This window comes from Anomaloglossus baeobatrachus, chromosome 8 (assembly GCF_048569485.1).
Source record: "Anomaloglossus baeobatrachus isolate aAnoBae1 chromosome 8, aAnoBae1.hap1, whole genome shotgun sequence".
Classification (NCBI taxonomy): domain Eukaryota; kingdom Metazoa; phylum Chordata; class Amphibia; order Anura; family Aromobatidae; genus Anomaloglossus; species Anomaloglossus baeobatrachus.
In genome coordinates, this window is record NC_134360.1 from 126,168,095 (window position 1) to 126,185,759 (window position 17,665).

General features: G+C 46.2%; 1 protein-coding gene across 4 annotated transcripts in view; it reads right to left on the reverse strand.

Annotated features, from left to right (window-relative positions):
- Positions 1-451: 451 nt before the first annotated feature.
- Positions 452-17,665, reverse strand: part of LOC142249959 (P-selectin-like) — a 1,135,883-nt gene continuing 1,118,669 nt past the window's right edge. For 2 of the 4 annotated variants that reach the window (XM_075321989.1, XM_075321986.1), the window contains one exon: positions 452-1,265. In XM_075321989.1, coding sequence (XP_075178104.1) covers positions 1,140-1,265 — 126 coding nt within the window. In that variant the 3' untranslated portion in view covers positions 452-1,139. The remainder of the gene's footprint in view (positions 1,266-17,665) is intronic. The other 2 variants (XM_075321988.1, XM_075321987.1) reach the window with 1 other exon arrangement.

Consider the following 17,665-nt stretch of genomic DNA (forward strand, 5'->3'; position numbering starts at 1 on the left):
TATGTATGTCTTTTTATTATTATTCATTTTTTTGCAGCCTTTTAAAGCATTGTACTCTTTTTGTATATTAAATAAAAAAATGTAATAAGTTATTCCTCGTTGTTCTAACATACCTACGAGCTCGAGGAGAGAAAATAGCTTGGCTGTGTTAACTTGTACATCAAGAGGAGGAGGGGAGGAGAGAAAATCCAGCACTGATGTAATAAAAAAATTCTTTATTCAAAATTCATAAAAAAGGTAATTCCAACCAAGTGCAGAATATATTTACGCTTGACGCGTTTCGGAGAAAGTAGACTCCTTATTCATAAGCAACATGTTGCTTATGAATTAAGAGTCTATTTTCTCCGAAACACATCAAGCGTAACTATATTCTGCACTTGGTTGGAATTACCTTTTTTATGAATTTTGAATAAAATTTTTTTTTCATTACGTCGGTGCTGGATCTTCTCTCCTCCCCTCCTCCTCTTGATGTGACTGATTATTCAGCTGTGGAAGCCAAACCACTTGTTCCGTGCACCGGACCAGAAGTTGGAGATACCTGCTTTGGAGTGGTGAGCTGAACTAAATTCCTTATTCGTGTTAACTTGTAGCCAGAGTGCAAGTAGTGGACCTCTCAGGAGCTAGTGTGTGATACAATGCAAGCATTTTGCTGGCCTGGTAAAATGGCAAGTGGTGGCAGCGTAAAGTGCGGCGTGGAGATTGTTTATTGTTGGCTTATTGCGATAGCTAAGTTTAGTAAATGAGTGAGTAGAAAGAGCAGCTCTCCTTCACTGTCATATCCAAGGCACATGTCATGACTGAGTGGTGTTCTTGACAACCATCTATTGTAAAAGATGCCTAAATATATAGCATTTTATAATGTACATAAATAGACTCCAAACAAAAAATATAAAGTAGTCTTCTAGGAGTAAAATTCTGATGATGTGGCCTTAGCTTAGGCTATCAGTGTCAAGGTCATTGAAGGATTTGCTTTTCTGGGCACAGAAATAAAACTTGATGTCCAGATAATTTTACCTTTTTGTTATAATTTTCACAGAATATTAAAAAGAAATTAAAAAATAAAGCTGCATAACAAACTATGCCCAAAATGGAGAGTAAATTGAATTCACACTTTGCATATTGTAGGGTATTTAAGGTTATTATTTCAGATATTCCCTATGTAAGATTGTTCTTCCATCCACAATTGTGTATTGTTTGACAGGTAATAGTGGCACTAGGAGGAAAGAATAGTTCCAGCAACCAGGGATCAAATTAGATGTCATTATCTAGAAGGAAACAAAGAATGAAAATACAGTTAATTAATGTTTATAATGTATTTTTTTTTCATTAAAAGGATTGTCATTCTTCTACCAATTGCTTAATTGACCCTCCATTAGGTAAATCTAAAAATCATCTAAAATCACACTTCTATACTGTAGATGACTTTGTCTCTCCTTAGCAAAGGCTTGAGAAAGGCACACAAGTGGTTTTTTTTTTAGGCCGAAACATAATTTGAGATGGGTCAATAAAGTATCCCCACTTTTCTGTGTACTTTATTTGGAGTGCTGCTTACCTTCTGTTATATTTATAGTATGGCCTTCAGGTTGGTAACCAGGACCATGCATCCAATATTCCTCAGTGTTAGTATTTTATCAATATTATCGCTGAATGATCCATTTAATTTTCAATTCTATAATGCTCTCTTTCCATATTAAGTGTATTACAGGGTAAAATTGAGAGGTGGGTGCTGCTAATGAAGAATGTCCAGAGTTCAAATTATTGTCAAAATGATTTTATTCTATTCGTAGAATAATGGGGACAATGGGCCTAAGGCTCCAGGAGGACCACAGATGACCAGATTACACTCATCACAATGTGTTGTGCGCCGCCATTAGCAGAGCACATCTCCGGGCAGGGATCTCTCCTGGAGCTTTGCTGCCAGAAATACAGAATGTCATTGCAGCTCCAGGGAAACTCCCATTGCCTCTCGTTATGTTCCGTCTCGATGACATCACCACGTGGCCACAAAAAGAAGTGGAGTCTCGAGGACCAGAGCAGAGCGCTGGAGAAATAGGAGCAAGGTGAGTATGTGTTTTTTTTTTTAATATAAAAATATGTGTATAGGATGTGTACGTGTAAATAGGGGGCTGAGCTCCCCTCAGCGGCACCCAGAGACTTGGTTTACCCAGTTGTCAGTGTCTGCTTACGAATTGAGTGAGTACGAGAGTGACCCCTGCACCCCACGGCACCCCTCACCGAGTCCCGAGGCACCCCCTACTCGTGGAGGGCTACGACATCTTGCTGCCACACTTCATCACCCTGGGTACTCCCAACGGCAGCGGCAGTACTCCCCAAATCACCGTACACCACGGGTGGCGTCATAAACTACATATCAACTCCCTTGTAAATATCCCCTTTCATTTAAGTGCCCGCATGACCCCCAGGTCCGGAGACCCTCAAGCCACAGCAAACCCGGATCCGAGCAGCTCGGCTGCTTCCACGGGGGCGGCACATATATACCAAAAAAGGGCCAAGGATAAGGACATATTTACCAGGATGGGGACATATTTACAAGGATGGAGGACATATTTACCAGGAAGGGGCCCAGATGGGGGACATATATTCCAGAATAGGGGACATTTATACCAATATGGGGGACATATTTACCCGGATAGGGACATATAGCATATACCAGGATGTGGGGACCTATTTATCATTTAGGGATTCTGGATGGAGACACATATACCAGGGTGGAGGACATATTTACCAGGAAAAGGCCCAGGATGGGAGACATATTGACCAGGATGGGGGTCATATATGCCAGGATGAGAGACATGTTGACCAGCAAGGGACTCAGGATGGGAACATATTTAAAAGGAAGCGGGCCAAGATGGGGGACCAATTTACCAGGATGGGGGACATATTTACCAGGATGGGGAACATACAGTATATCACAAAAGTGAATACACCCCTTACATTTTTTGTAAATATTTTATTATATCTTTTCAGGAGACAATACTGAAGATATGACCCTTTGGTACAATGTAAAAAAGTCAGTGTACAGCTTCTATAACAATGCAAATGTGTGCCTTTAAGTAACTATATACACAGCCATTAATGTCAAAACTGCAGGCAACAAAAGTGAGTATACCCCTAAGTGAAAGTGGCCAAATTGTGTCCAATTAGCCAATTTACCTCCTCGGTGTCATGTGTCTTATTAGTGTTACAAGATCTTGGGAGAGCAAGTGTTAAATTTGGTGTTATTGCTTAAAGTACTAAAAATGCCTTAAAACATTCTCTCTCTCTCTTATTCCGGCATTTGGCAAATATAAATAATTTTGGTTCCTAATTTACCTAAAATGGGAAAGGTTTATTCTGATTTCATTTCAGATAGTTAGAAAAACCTACAGGTGTGTCTTTATAGATAGTGTATGTAAACTTCTGGTTTCACTTGTAAATGCTGTCAGCATTGCTGCAGAGGTTAAAGTGGTGGGGGGTCAGTTTGTCTGTGCTCAGACCATACGACACACACTGCAAATTGGTTTACATAGTTGTTGTCCTCGAAGAAAGTCTCTTCTTAAGATCATGAACAAGAAAGTCTGCAAACAGTTTACTGAAGACTAGCAGACTAAAGGGTACTTTACATGCTGCGACATCCCTAGCGATCTCGTTAGCGATGTGAAATTCTAGATCGCAAGTGCGATCTTTCGAGATCGCACATAGGTCATTTTACGCATGTGCGACCTCGAAAGATCGCACTTGCGCTCTAGAATTTCACATCGCTAACGAGATCGCTAGCGATGTCGCAGCATGTAAAGTACCCTTAAGGATAAGTATTACTGGAACCATGTCCTGTGCTCTGATGAGACCAAGATAAACTTATTTGATTCAGATTGTGTCAAGCGTGTGTGGCGGCTCCAGATGAGGAGTACAAAGACAAGTGTGTCTTGCCTACAGTCAAACATGGTGGTGGGAGTGTCATGGTGGCTTCATTAACGAGGCCTTGTTGATGAAGCCACCGCAAAACGCGCATCAGGAGTAGGGGGACACAGCATCAGGGGCTCCTGCAATATTGGCCTGCATATTTCAGAAAATTGAATTAACTGAATTTACATCAACATTGGTGTCATTATTCTTCTGAATGCTTTAACAAGTATAGTCATTAAACTACAGCATTAGAGCCTTTTAGCAACACCGGCCAGTGTATCACTGATATGATATGGTCATGGTTATGACCTAGTCATGTAAGCGGTGTAATGTTATGCCTAAAGGCCACTAGCTATGTCGCTGCCGATCGCACCCGCCCCCGTCGTTTGTGCGTCACGGGCAAATCGCTGCCCATGGCGCACAATATCGCTAGGCCTCGTCACACGGACTTACCTTCCCTGCGACGTCGCTGTGGCCGGCGAACAGCCTCTTTTCCAAGGGGGCAGTTCGTGCGGCGTCAAAGCGACGTCACACAGCAAGCGTCCAATAGAAGCAGAGGGGCGGAGAGCAAGCGCATGAAAGTCACGCCCACCTCGTTGCTGGAGCACGCAGGTACGGTTTTGTTCGTCATTCCTGGGGTGTCACACATAGCGATGTGTGCTGCCTCAGCAATGACCAACAACCTGCGTCCTGAACCAGCAACGACATTTGGGAAATGTGCACTTTGAAAAATAAGAAAAGATTGTGCACCGCACTGCTTACCTATACTGGAGGTAGTGTGGTATTTCTGTCCCAAACACAGTTCAGTGTGGAGTTGCCTTAATTATATCCATTAGATTTTCAGATGTCACAGAAAAACATTTTTTCTCATCTTGATGTATCCAACAAAGTCCATTACCGAGGTGCTATTGTTCAGTTTAAACAAGTATATCCATAGAACAAAGAGAGACAGGGCAGCACTCACCGATAAACTAGGACTATTTTATTTTTCAATGCTGACAAGTGAGACGGACATGAGGGAATGCAGGGAGGGGAGCACGAGGACGACGGTACTGTTTCGCACCTCGCACCTCGGTACCGTCGTCCTCGTGCTCCCCTTCCTGCATTCCCTCATGTCCGTCTCACCTGTCAGCATTGAAAAATAAAATAGTCCTAGTTTATCGGTGAGTGCTGCCCTGTCTCTCTTTGTTCTATGGACATTTGGGAAATGAACGACGTGTCAACGATCAACGATTTGGTGAGTAATTTTGATAGTTAGCGGTCGCTCGTATGTTTCACATGCAACGACGACACTAACGAGGCCGGATGTGCGTCACGAATTCCGTGACCCCAACGACATCTCGTCAGCGATGTTGTTGCGTGTAAAGCCCCCTTTAAGGGTGCTTTACACGTTGAAGCATCGCTAGCGATTTCGTTAGCGATGTGACAAGCCCGATCGCAGATAAGATTTGCCGAAATCGCACATGCAATCGCGCATGCGATCTCGGCAAATCGTATGTGCGATCTGGTGTGTTACATCGTTAACGAGATCGCTAGCGTTGTCGCAGCGTGTAAAGCACCCTTTAGAGTTCTGTAAAGTGCATTCTAAGACATATCCATTTATAAATGTGTTGTTATATACCAAAAATTTATTACATTTATATTTCTTCTGTGGTACTCCTGGTGGACTTTTTGCATGTTTGCACATATAGCAACTCATTTTTGCACATATTTATTTATTAGTTTATTGCTATACATTACAGAAACCTTTTTGCATATTTTGTGCATTCTCTGTGCGCACTTGCACATATTTATATACGAACTGTATTCACTGTCAGGTGACTAACATTTCCCTCTCCTATTTGAAGAATACATTCCCTGTTTTATTATGTGTTTACAGTTAAAGTGAACCTGTCAGGTGCAAAATGTACCCAGAACCACGAGCAGTTCTGGGTGCATATTGCTAATAACCGCCTAACAATCCCAGCCTATAGTAGCATAGATAAAGAGAACATTAGAAAAAGTTTCTCAAGATCCTATATGATATGCTAATGAGGACAGCGACTAGTCGTATAGACGTTACTTCCCGCAACTAGCCACCCTCTTAGCATGTAAGCATGCCCCTGTGGGCGTACTAACATGCTAATGAATGCGCCACATCAGAGGATGGCCGCGCTCAGCTCTGCTGCCATCGTGCCTGACTCCTGGATTTTGTCTTAGTGCACATGATCCCGGACTTTCAGTCATGCACACTACACGAGTTTGAAGCCAGGATGCTTACACCCACCCACCTTCATAGTGCGCATGACTGAAAATCCGGAATCATGCGCACTGAGCCAAAATCATGCGTTAGGCGCAGTGGCAGCAGAGGTGAGCACGACCATCCTCTGACGCTGCACATTCATTAGCATGTTAGTGTCGCGGGAGGGGAGGACGCCGTCGCTGCTGCGTTCTCGCTAACACTCAGGTCCGGCGCTGCTGTGGCTGCTCGGTGGCTCGAGTGGTGGGCCGGATCCGGGGACTCGAGCGGCGCTCCTCGCCCGTGAGTGAAAGGGGTGGTTGGTTTGGGGGATTTAGTCCGTGACGCCACCCACGGGTCGTGGTGAAGATGGGCACCACCGCTGCTGGTGACGGGGATCCCGGGAGCAATGGTGGGGAGCAGCTGGGATGTTGTTTTCCCCCTCCGTGGGTAGGGGTCAGTGGTCCCGGGGCCCGATGGTGAGACGGGGAGGCAGGGTCGGTGAGGTGCAGGGTTGCAGGGACAGCGCGGCGCGGTGTCGGATGGCACGGGTGTACTCACTCAGCAAGAAAGGTACAAAGTCCTCGGTAAACCAAACGGCTGGATGGATGGGTCCCGCAGCCGGCTGCAGTGTCTCTCCCCGGACAGGTGATGGCGGCTGTCTTTCCCTGCACCTTGATGTTCTCTTTTGACTACTATGGATTCCCAACGGTAGTCCGCTCCCCGGTGTATGGGTACCGGAGGAGCCCGTTTGCCCGCAGGCGCTGGCCCTTGGGTTTCTAGCCTTAGGCGGTAGCTGTATACCCTCACGGTGTGGGCGGTTGCCTTCAATCGGGACTTTTGCTGTTGTGAAACCCCTGGCGTTCCAGTCACATTCGGATCTGACTATTGTCGGCGGCTCCAAGCCTGGTCGGGGTCCGATGGCCCTGCCTGTGTGTGCTGGCTTCACTTCGCTCCCCGGTCGGTGCCGGCGGGCCGTCGCCCGACCCCGGTCCTACGTCGCTCCACCACTCCTGCAGACGGCCACCACCATCTGCCAACCTTGCTGTCAGTGCCTGGGCCACAAACCCAGACACCCAAGTGTTTACTCCTCACTCTTCAACTCCACTGCTCTAACTGACACTTTTCCCGCCTTCAGGCCTGTGAACTCCTCGGTGGGTGGAGCCAACCACTTAGCCCCGCCCCACCTGGTGTGGACATCAGACACTGGAGGGAGGCAACAAGGGTTTTGTGTTTGGCTGGTGTCCCTGTCTAGTGGGGGTGGGGTGTGTGAGTGTTATCTGTGACGACCTGGCTAGGCCAGGGCACCTTATTAGCATGCCCAAAGGGACATGCTTATGAAGCGATGGACCGAGGTCCCTCCACTCTGCAGAGCATGTCACGGCATCAAACAGACTTAGCAGGTAAACCACTAAGAAAGTTTATTTATCAGGGTAACAAATGTAAGAGGGGAAAAAAGGAACAAACGGTAAAAAGAGAAAACTCCAAATTCAACAGTGTATACTTTAGCTGAGGCAGATGGCCCAAGTCACCACAACTAGTACAGTAAGCAATACAAGTTCAGATAGCAATACAACGATATGCACATATACAGCATTAAGCAATCCTACTCTATCTACTAACCTGGCTGGTCTCCTCTAAAGGGACTGTGCAGATACCGTACTCTCAATATGGAGGCCTATCTTAGTTTCCTTACCGCCGTACCTGGGCACTACTCACAGCTCCGTCCGCAGGATCGGTCCGCTCTGGGGCTTGTCGGTACGGTGGTGCGCACTTTCCTCCTGGAGGGCGATGCAAAACTTCTTTTCCCAAATTACTTCCTCAGGCAAGGAACTCTGTCAGGCTGGATGCCAACTCTCCTGTTCCTCCAGCTCTCACCACGTCCTGGAAGCCTCTCTGTCCCACTTCCTGCTTCTTTCACCACTTCTCTACAATCAGACCAAATCAGCTCCCAGCCGCAGGGGAGATCTGGGCCATACTATTATGCTCTGCTAGTGAGCCAGTCTCTCAAAGCCACAGTACAACACAATCTGAAAGTCACAGTGAAGCAACATCCTTAGTAGGGGCTGCACTCCCCTACAAGTCTCCCTCCTTAATGATGGCCGTCCTCAGCCATGACGATATAAGGACATGAACCAGTGAAGGAAGTTGTTTTTTTTTCTCAGGTTCTTTGCCTCTGGGGACTTACAACAACAGTTGGCCGGCTCTCCTCTCTCGTCATTCCTGGCGATCCCACAGTACAACACAGGAGCGCATAATGCATTGGTAACACCTGTAGCAGAAGACAACAGCATAGGCAATACTGACAATACAAACTGGTCCACATATCTAACTGGTAGAAGCCCTGCAGTAGACCTCTTGGATCTCCAGATATCCAGGCTCTTGCTGGACTCTTGGCTCTCTTCCAGGGTAGCATTCACCACAGCGTCCTCAGAAGGATTCAACAGCTCTTCTTCTAGCCGGGGTGGCAACGATGCAGCTGCGCTAGTATTCTCAGGGGAGGCTCAGTTACATTTGGGATGGACCACCAGTCTTCATCGTCTACCCAGATGGGGGACTCAGTCGCAGGGAGAGGAACTGACTCCTTGGCGTGTGGTAGTGGTTTTCAAAGTGACATGGACACAGCATATTTCTGTGGAGGACACGGGGCTCCACCGTCCTGCCTTCAATCTGAACTTTATAGACGGTACCATTGGTATACACTCTTTCCAGCACCGTGTAAGGGTGCCCTTCCCATCTTTCACTTAGTTTGCCCTTAGGGTTCTTCTCTCGTACCTGTACCTGATCTCCAGGCTGAAATGGGACTTCCTGCACTGGCCGGCAACCACAGTGCACCTTCTTCTGCAGTTGTTGCCCCGCTAGCCGTCGGATTGTCTGCAGCCTTGGCGATCATCCTTTACCCAAGAGGTGACTGTTCATTCGGATAGGTCTTTGGGTTGGTCCAGGTTCAGTTCAAAGACCTCCCGTCCAGTTCTTCCGAACAGCAGAGATAGGGGCTATAACCCGTTGCAGAATGGACCCGGTTATTATAGGCCCACACCAACTCTGACAAGTACTCCAGCCAGTGTACCTTCTTATCTTGCTCTAAAGGCCGCTTTACACGCAACGACATCGCTAACGAGATGTCGTTGGGGTCACGGAATTCGTGACGCACATCCGGCCTAGTTAGCGTCGTCATTGCGTGTGACACGTACGAGCAACCGCTAACGATCAAAAATACTCACCTAACCGTTGATCATTGACACGTCGTTCTAATCCCAAATATCATTGCTGCTTTTGGACGCAGGTTGGTCGTCGTTCCGGAGGCAGCACACATCGCTACATGTGACACCCTTGTAACGACGAACAGCACCATACCTGCGTCCTCCGGCAACGTGGTGGTCGTGTCTTTCATGCAGCTGCTCTCCGCCCCTCCGCTTCTATTGGACGCCTGTCATGTGACGTCACTGTGATGCCGCACGAACTGCCCCCTTAGAAAAGGGGCTGTTCGCTGGCCACAGCGACATCGCAGGGAAGGTAAGTCCGTGTGACGGGTACTATTGTGTGCCATGGACAGCGATTTGCCCGTGACACACAAACGACGGGGGCGGGTGCTATTGGCAGCATCATTGCTAGCGATGTAGCTGTGTGTAAAGTGACCTTAAGGTTCTCAGCATCTGAAGAAGTGTACAATTGAATAGCTCAAATGCTCTGTTGCCCTAAGGTGATAAGGGGTGGTCCTAGACCGCTTGATGCTATACAGGCAATACAGTTCTTCCATTACTTTGCCTTAAAAACCCGCACCTTGGTCGGTTATGAATCTGTTTTGGGCACCCATATACTCGAATGAAATCCTGGCAGATAGCTCGCGTAGCTAATTCGGCCGTCTGATCCCCCATCGGGGTGACCACAGCAAACTTGGAAAAATGATCAGTCATAACCAAACAGTACTGTGGACCCCGAGTCGAGTGTTCCACGAGGAGCTAATTGATCATAAAAACTTCCAATGGCTCCTTAGCTTGGATAGTCTGGGCGGGTGCCCTTTGCTTAATGCTTTTAATAAGATCGCACACTCTGCACCGCTGACAGCCCTCTTCTACTGCAGACTCCAGCCTGGCATAATACACATACCGCTGTAGCCACTGGTAAGTCTTGACCGCACCGAAGTGGGCTCCAAACTCATCAGCCTCTTTGACAACTTTGGGCACCAGGTGTCTTGGGAGGACGTTGGATGTCGGCTGTTGCTTCTGGCGGTAAAGTACAGAATCCCGAAGCTCCATCCTATCCCACTGATGCAGTATGTAGCAGGAAAAGAGAAAAAGATTCAGCTTACCCCTCTGTATGTTGGAATCTGAACCTTCTGCAGCCGGACTTTAAAGGTGTGGTTTCTCAGTACTAGAAAAGGAAAAAACACTTCTGTCCAGCACAATAACCAGGAATCAGATAAAAAGATTTCCAGGATTTATTTGATGCTTAGTGAACTCATAAAATTAGACACTTACAATACATGTAAAAGTCAAGCTGACACTCCAGCGGGGAAAAAAATTGGTATGACAACAGCGACGCGTTTCAACTACATGAGTGTAGTCTTTGTCAAGCTTGAAATAAAAGCTTCATATAGTTGAAACGCGTGTCAGCTTGACTTTTACATGCATTGTAAGTGTCTGATTTTATGAGTTCACTAAGCATCAAATAAATCCTGGAAATTTTATTATCTGATTCCTGGTCATTGCACTGGACAGAAGTTTTTTTTTACTGATGCAGTATGCTCTTCATGTCAGCATCAAGGCCGTTCCTCTCCTCTTTGTTTGGGATCTGCTGCCAGGCTACCCATTGTTTCAACTGTCTCAAACCTTCATCCTTGTCTTGAGCAAGCCCCCACTCTTCTTTAGTTCATTCCAATGATTTAGTGGGCACACAGGCCTCTCCGCTTATAAAGGCCACTATCACCAGGGGCAGAAACATCTGGAAGTCAGGAGTCTTACTCCTCCAAATCTTCATCACGATCCCCTAAGGCATGGGTGGGGGACCTCTTTTCTGCTGGGGGCCATTTAGAAATTTCTATCAACCTTTGGGGGCCACAAAAAAATTTCAACTTGAAAATTACCCTAATAAATTTGGTGAAACAATTAATTAACTCACCCTACTTTAGTGGCTGGAGCGGCTTCTCTTTGGTGCGGCTGTGATGTTCGGTGATAATGATCATGTCGCTTCTCACAGCTGCTTTTCCAGGTTTGTCTCAGTCTGGAGCACAGTCAACTTTGTGAAATTATGATTGGTAAACCATATACATCACATAAGAGACGCTGTACATACACACACAGCCCTGACACACTGGCCGTATACTTCACACAGCCCTGACACGCTGGCCATATACTGCACACAGCCCTGACACGCTGGCCGTATAACACACACAGCCCTGACATACTGGCTGTATACCGCACACAGCCCCGACACACTGGCAGTATACTGCACACAAAAGACTCTAAACCGAATGCCTGATCACCCTCCTTCTGTATTTCTGCCATCATCTCCTGTCGTGCTGGGACATATTGTGCAATGTCCTCTCCCTCTAGCAGCAGTCTGGAGAAGAACTTAGTACTTCTAGTCTCTCCATAGATCTCTTCCAGGAACGCTACTAGCTCCTTTAACGAGTTCCGTGTGCTTTCTGGCTGAAGGCAAATGCCTCTGTGGGGTTTCCCTTCCAAGTCTGCTGGTGCAATGTCCCCTTCCAGCTCTGGGCCAATTACATAAACCTTAAGTACACTATGCAGCTGTGAAACCCAATCAGACAACAGCATGTTATTTCCATCATATTTGGGCAGGATATTAAATATAGTGCCCACTGGGAGGGTCCTTGCAGGGGTTCCACTATTTCCCGCAGCAGCACCGGCCGTATTAGCGCCAGATGCAACACTTTCCTTATGGCTATCCGCAGCCTCCATCTTGATAACCGTGACCCTCCTCGCAGCATCACTTGAAGCGAAGGACCGAGGTCCCTCCGCTCTGTAGAGCAAGTCACGGTATCAGACAGACTTAACAGGTAAACCAAGAAGGTTTATTTATCAGGGTAACAAACGTAAGCTGCAGATCAGCGACGGAATAGGGGCAAAAAGGAACAAATGGTAAAAGGGACAACTCTAGATACAACAGTGTATACTTTAGCTAAGGTGGACGGCCCAGGTCGCCACAACTAGTACAGTAAGCAATACAAGTTCAGATAGCAATACAACGATATGCACATATACAACATTAACCAATCCTACTCTATCTCCTCTAAAGGGACCGTACGGATACCAGACTCTCACTATGGAGGCCTATCCTAGTTTTCTTACCGCCGTACCCGGGCACTATTCATGTCTACGTCCGCAGGATCGGTCCACTCTGGGGCTTGTCGGCAGTGGTGCGCACATTACTCCTGGCGGGCGATGCAAGACTTCTTTTCCCAATTACTGGACAGCTGGGCTCTGCAGGTAAGGAACTCTGGCAGGCAGGATGCTGATTCTCCTATTCCTCCAGCTCTCAGCACGTTCTGGAATCCTCTTTGTCCCACTTCCTGCTTCTTTCACCACTTCTCTCCAATCAGACCAAATCAGCTCCCAGCCGCAGGGGAGATCTGGGCCATACCATTATGCTCTGCTAGTGAGCAAGTCTCTTAAAGCCACAGTACAACACAATCTGAAAGTCACAGTGAAACAACACCCTTAGGCTATGTCCGCACGTTGCTTTTTACCTGCTTTTTGACATGTCAATTGTTTTTGCCATTTGGGTTTTGCACTGCAAAGCTGAGTTTTTGACCAAAGTTCTGCAACAAAAAGGCTGCAGTTTGAACTGCATAGTGCGGACAAGAAACCCAAATTCCCATAGACTTTGCTTGAAAAGCAGAACACAACCATTTTGGCATTAAACGCTGCAGTTGAAAAAGCAGCAAAAAAGCAGGTAAAAAGCAGGTAAAAAGCAACGTGCGGACATAGCTTTAGGCTATGTGCATGTGAAGCCCCGCAAGTATTGTGTCGGTGCATTACCTTCAGGGACTCCACATGGATGGAACAGTCTGGTCACAGGTAGGGAACCCTCTTCTAAGATTGTCGTGACGCCACTCTCAGAATTGCGGTCAGTGGAGACCGCCACTGCAGGTTAGGGGTGCCTGGGGCTGATGGTAGGTGCAGTCAGTTGTAGTAGCCTCCTGAGAGTGAGGCATGCCCCAGGGTCCCGTGTAGGTGTGTAGAACCACAAGGCGCAGAATAACTCAACACAAGCAGGATGTCTTTCAGGGGTTTTACTCACGGAAGGTGGCAGGGTGAGTAACCCGGGCGTAGCTGGGATGAACCAGGCTGGAACCAGGTGTCCTTCAGGCTGACTGATGAGGGTGGCTACCGACTCGCCTTCCTTAGCCCTTTACGTTTTGGGGTAACCCCGACTTTTAGTCCCTATGGGGGTCACCCAGGGAAGTTGCTGGCGCCTCTCTCCCCTTCTTTTTGGCCCGTTTGCTTGTAGCCTGGACCAGGACACTCCGGCTGCTTGCCTCCTGTGAACTATGGGCCCTAACTGTGGCTACGTGGCTGCGGACTCTGTAGTGTTGTCTTGGGGGTGTAAAGTGCCCCCTCATGCAGGTTTGGCAAAGGAATGGTGAATCTATCCCTGCACTGGGACCTGCTACCCGTTTGGGCCTGGTTCTCCCTGACAGTCTCCTTACTTTCCACTCCGTTGCTCTCTCTTTAGCTGTGTGTGGATTTCGGGTAGCACTCCCAGGTGACCGTTCTCCCCCGTCGGTAGTCACTGCGCGGACGCTGTTAGACTGCCACAGCTCCAGGGTCTGCTCCTCACGTCTGCTTTCCCTGAGCTGCACACTAAACCGGCTCACTCGTGGGACCTGCACTGCTACTCCTGTCTGAGCTCCACTTCCATGCTCCTCACTCCTCCACACTCTGCTTCAGACTGCTCTTCTCCTCCTCCTTCCTCTTTTCCCTTTTGTGCCTGCCTACGCCACCTAGCAACCAGGCTCTCTACCACACCCCTTGAGTGGAGATGGAGGCTTCGCCCCCTCAACCCCTCGGGTGGAGGTGGAGGCTTCGCCCCCTCCTGGGATCCCCAGGGGTCCTCTCAAAGGTACATGTGTGAGACCTGATCACTATGCGCCTGTGTAGTCACACCTCGGTCAGCCTTCTGGATTACCTGTGTTGTACTGTCCCCAGCATGGGTGCAGTACTCAGTGGTGCCTGACCAGGTCAGGTGCGCCACATTCCCCCTTAGTTATCACCAGCACGTCCTCGGGCTGCAAGACAACATTTTAAAATGCGTAAAACATTAAAACATGGTAAAACGTTTTAAAACCACCAGGTACCATACATCACCACCCTCCACCCACAAGTCCGTTAACCCACCCTAAACCCTCTCTCGTTGGCCGCGCCTTCAGCCACTTCTGGCAGGATGTAGAGGCGGCTTTCATGGTCTGGTGGTTTCAGGGTATACCTGGCCTGGTGGAGCCGCGCCTTCAGCCTCTTCTGTCAGGATGTAGAGGCGGCCTCCACAGTTGGTGCTGACCAGGTACCCTGTTTGTGGTGGAGAGCCAGGCCCCATAAACAGGCATGCTCCCTGGTTGCAGGCGAGCCAGGCCCCTAAACAGGCTGGCTCTGGTGGTGGTACCTCTGGGGTAACTATAAACACTGCGAGAGTTTGTGGCTATAGCCAGTTCATAGCCTTAAGGTTCATGGGTTTCTCACATTAGTTCATGTGGGCACATTTCTTGAACATTAACGTTGCAAAACTTCAAACTTTAACTTCTGTACTTTACTTTACATGCTTTACACAGATTCCTCCTCACCAGGGCTTGGGCCTGTAGGGGTGCGGCACCTGTTGCTTTCTCCATCTCTGTCATCATCTGTAGTGGTCTCATCAATGGGTTCTTTGTCTTTTCTTTCCTCTTCTTCTGTGTCTGTTTCTTTTTCTGTTGTTAAAATCATATATGAATAGGAAAACGGGTTTAAGCCGCGCTGAAAAACCACTGGTGCAGGATTAATAAAGTTTCTTTTTTATTACAGCATTTCCAACGCGTTTCAGAGACTGGAACCGTCTCCTTCCTCAGGGAAAAAAGAAATCATGCAGCTGTCTAACAGTCAAGTGTTATAAAGGAGAATGAAGACTGCCACGTTGACAGCCATGACGTCATCCACCCACTCTGCCTTCAGGGCAATGACTCATAGACACGTGGAGAATATACAGAAAAAAACCACAATTAAAAACAACAAAAAGTTGTAAAATACAAATTACTGCATGCAAATGAAAATAAAACTATACATTTTTAAAATTTTTAAAACAAGTCTTTCGTGGTCCATTTTTGACATATAGAATTTAAGATCTACAAAAAAAAGGGGGGGGTTAAAATGGAAATGGAGAGGTACGAACCTATGGCCAAAAACTAGTATGCATGGGGATTAAACCACCAAACCATTCCTCCAAATGTATCTGGTTGGATTGGTGGAAATGGGGATGGAATGACATGAAGTGGCACAAAGAGATCAATTGATGAAGGCAAACGCCCTTAAGACATGTGAAAATGTAATAAATTTCCATGTATATATGAACTGTAGAATTGTGCAAGTACAAAACGTGACAATTTGTTAGATCCATTAGATGCATCAAGCTTTCCTGCTTGGAAGGATCAAAATGAACAATTTGACACAAAAAGGGGCTGATGTTAAAAGATCTGACATGAAATGGAAAGAAACCGCATCTATAGAAGGGAGCAAGTGCCAGTGGAGACGGGGTGAAATAAGTTCAGACCGTGGGAAAAAATCAACTGCGCAAGCGCATGGAAGGGATATAACCTTGCCGGGGTGAGAAAAGTTCAGACCGCAAGGAAAAGTGCTCAGTGGCACAGAGTGGAGCGTGAATATACCAGTGAAAACACTGTGCAAAGGTGGAGGGTGTTCGTAGCTAATAATTAAACTGATACAATTGTCGGGAAGAGTGATGGATCCCAAATGGGGGTAAAATACTTATGGAAATAAAACACTCCAAAAAAATGGGTTTTTTTCACCAAGATAAAGAAAGAAAAAGGGTGGAAATCATACGGGGATGAGGAGTACATGAAGCTGACGGAAATACCGGCATTTCTATATAGGAGAGGAGTCAGGAGAAAAAAAAGGTCCGAATGTGTTTATAAATATTAGGAAATATTAAGAAAAATAAAATATATTACATATAAAGATGAAGATTCATTAATACCGATTATTATTATCTTTTGAATTTATTTAAAAGGGAAAGTATTGAATATTAATAGATTAATACTTTAAAATTGAAGCGAAAAACACGCTGGAAAAATGAAACTAGCGAATCATAAACATATGTTAAAAATGTAAAAATTACAAATGGCTTGCCAAAGGCACTGTGGAGGACAAAGTCCCTTTACTCATAAGAAAGGATGTTTGTCCCTTTTTACATTGAAATGTGGCTATTCACAAAATTGCACCATGACCGATTTTTAAAATTATAAAAGTATGAAAAATCTTACCCGTAGGTTTGGATTACAAATATCTAGGGGCGGTTTGCATTGCCAGGGCTATAAAAAGACTAAAACAGACCATAAAACACTGATTTTAAATAGAGTAAAAAGCACCAACAACAGACATGAAGGTATTAGACAGCACATTGACATGGATGTAAAATAATAAATTATGAATTAATAAATTAATAAAATAAATCGGAGACTTCGTTAAGGCCAAATGGTTTCAGGGTATTTAATTTATAAATCCAGAAAGTCTCTTTTCTGCTGAGGGTTTCAGCCCTATTGTGTACAGCAGGGTCAATCTGTTCAATTGGTGTAACTTTAAAATCAGGATTTTTATTATGCTGTATAACACAATGTTTAGAAAGGCCATGTAAAAGGAAGCCCGTTTTTATATTGTGGCGATGCGAATTTAATCTGTTGTGTAGTGCTTGGCTCGTTCTGCCCACATACTGTTTGCCGCATATGCAATCAACCAGATAGATAACAAAATTTGATTGGCATGTCAAATGATTTTTTATCTTAAAAGATTCCTTCCCATTGGATGCGCAAAAAGAAGTTCTCCCATGGTGAATGGTTTTACAACACAAGCAATTTCTGGAGCCGCATCTAAATACACCCACTGGGGCTGAAAAAGAGTTTTTTAAGGTGGGTTTAGACCTTAATTTGCTGGGTGCTAATATATTTTTGATGGTGGGTGCTCGTCTGAATGTCACACCCGGGGAGGGAGGAAGTATAGGACTCAGGATGGGGTCATTCCGTAGGATCTCCCAATGCTTGGCCAGGATATTTTTAATCGACCTATTATCACTACTGAAGGTAGTGATAAGGTTCAGGCTGAAATCCTGCTTGGCCTTTTTTCTAACACAATTATTGGTGAGAGTGCTTTTATCATTTCTTTGCTCAATGGGGGGCAAACTTGAACGGGTCTTAATGAGGTCTATTTGCTTTAGTTTAGAGGATTCTTTAAAAGCCCTCCGGATAAGGGGTTTGGGGTATCCTTTTTCCTCAAAACGTTGTTTCAATATAACCACCTGATCATTTAAAATCATTGT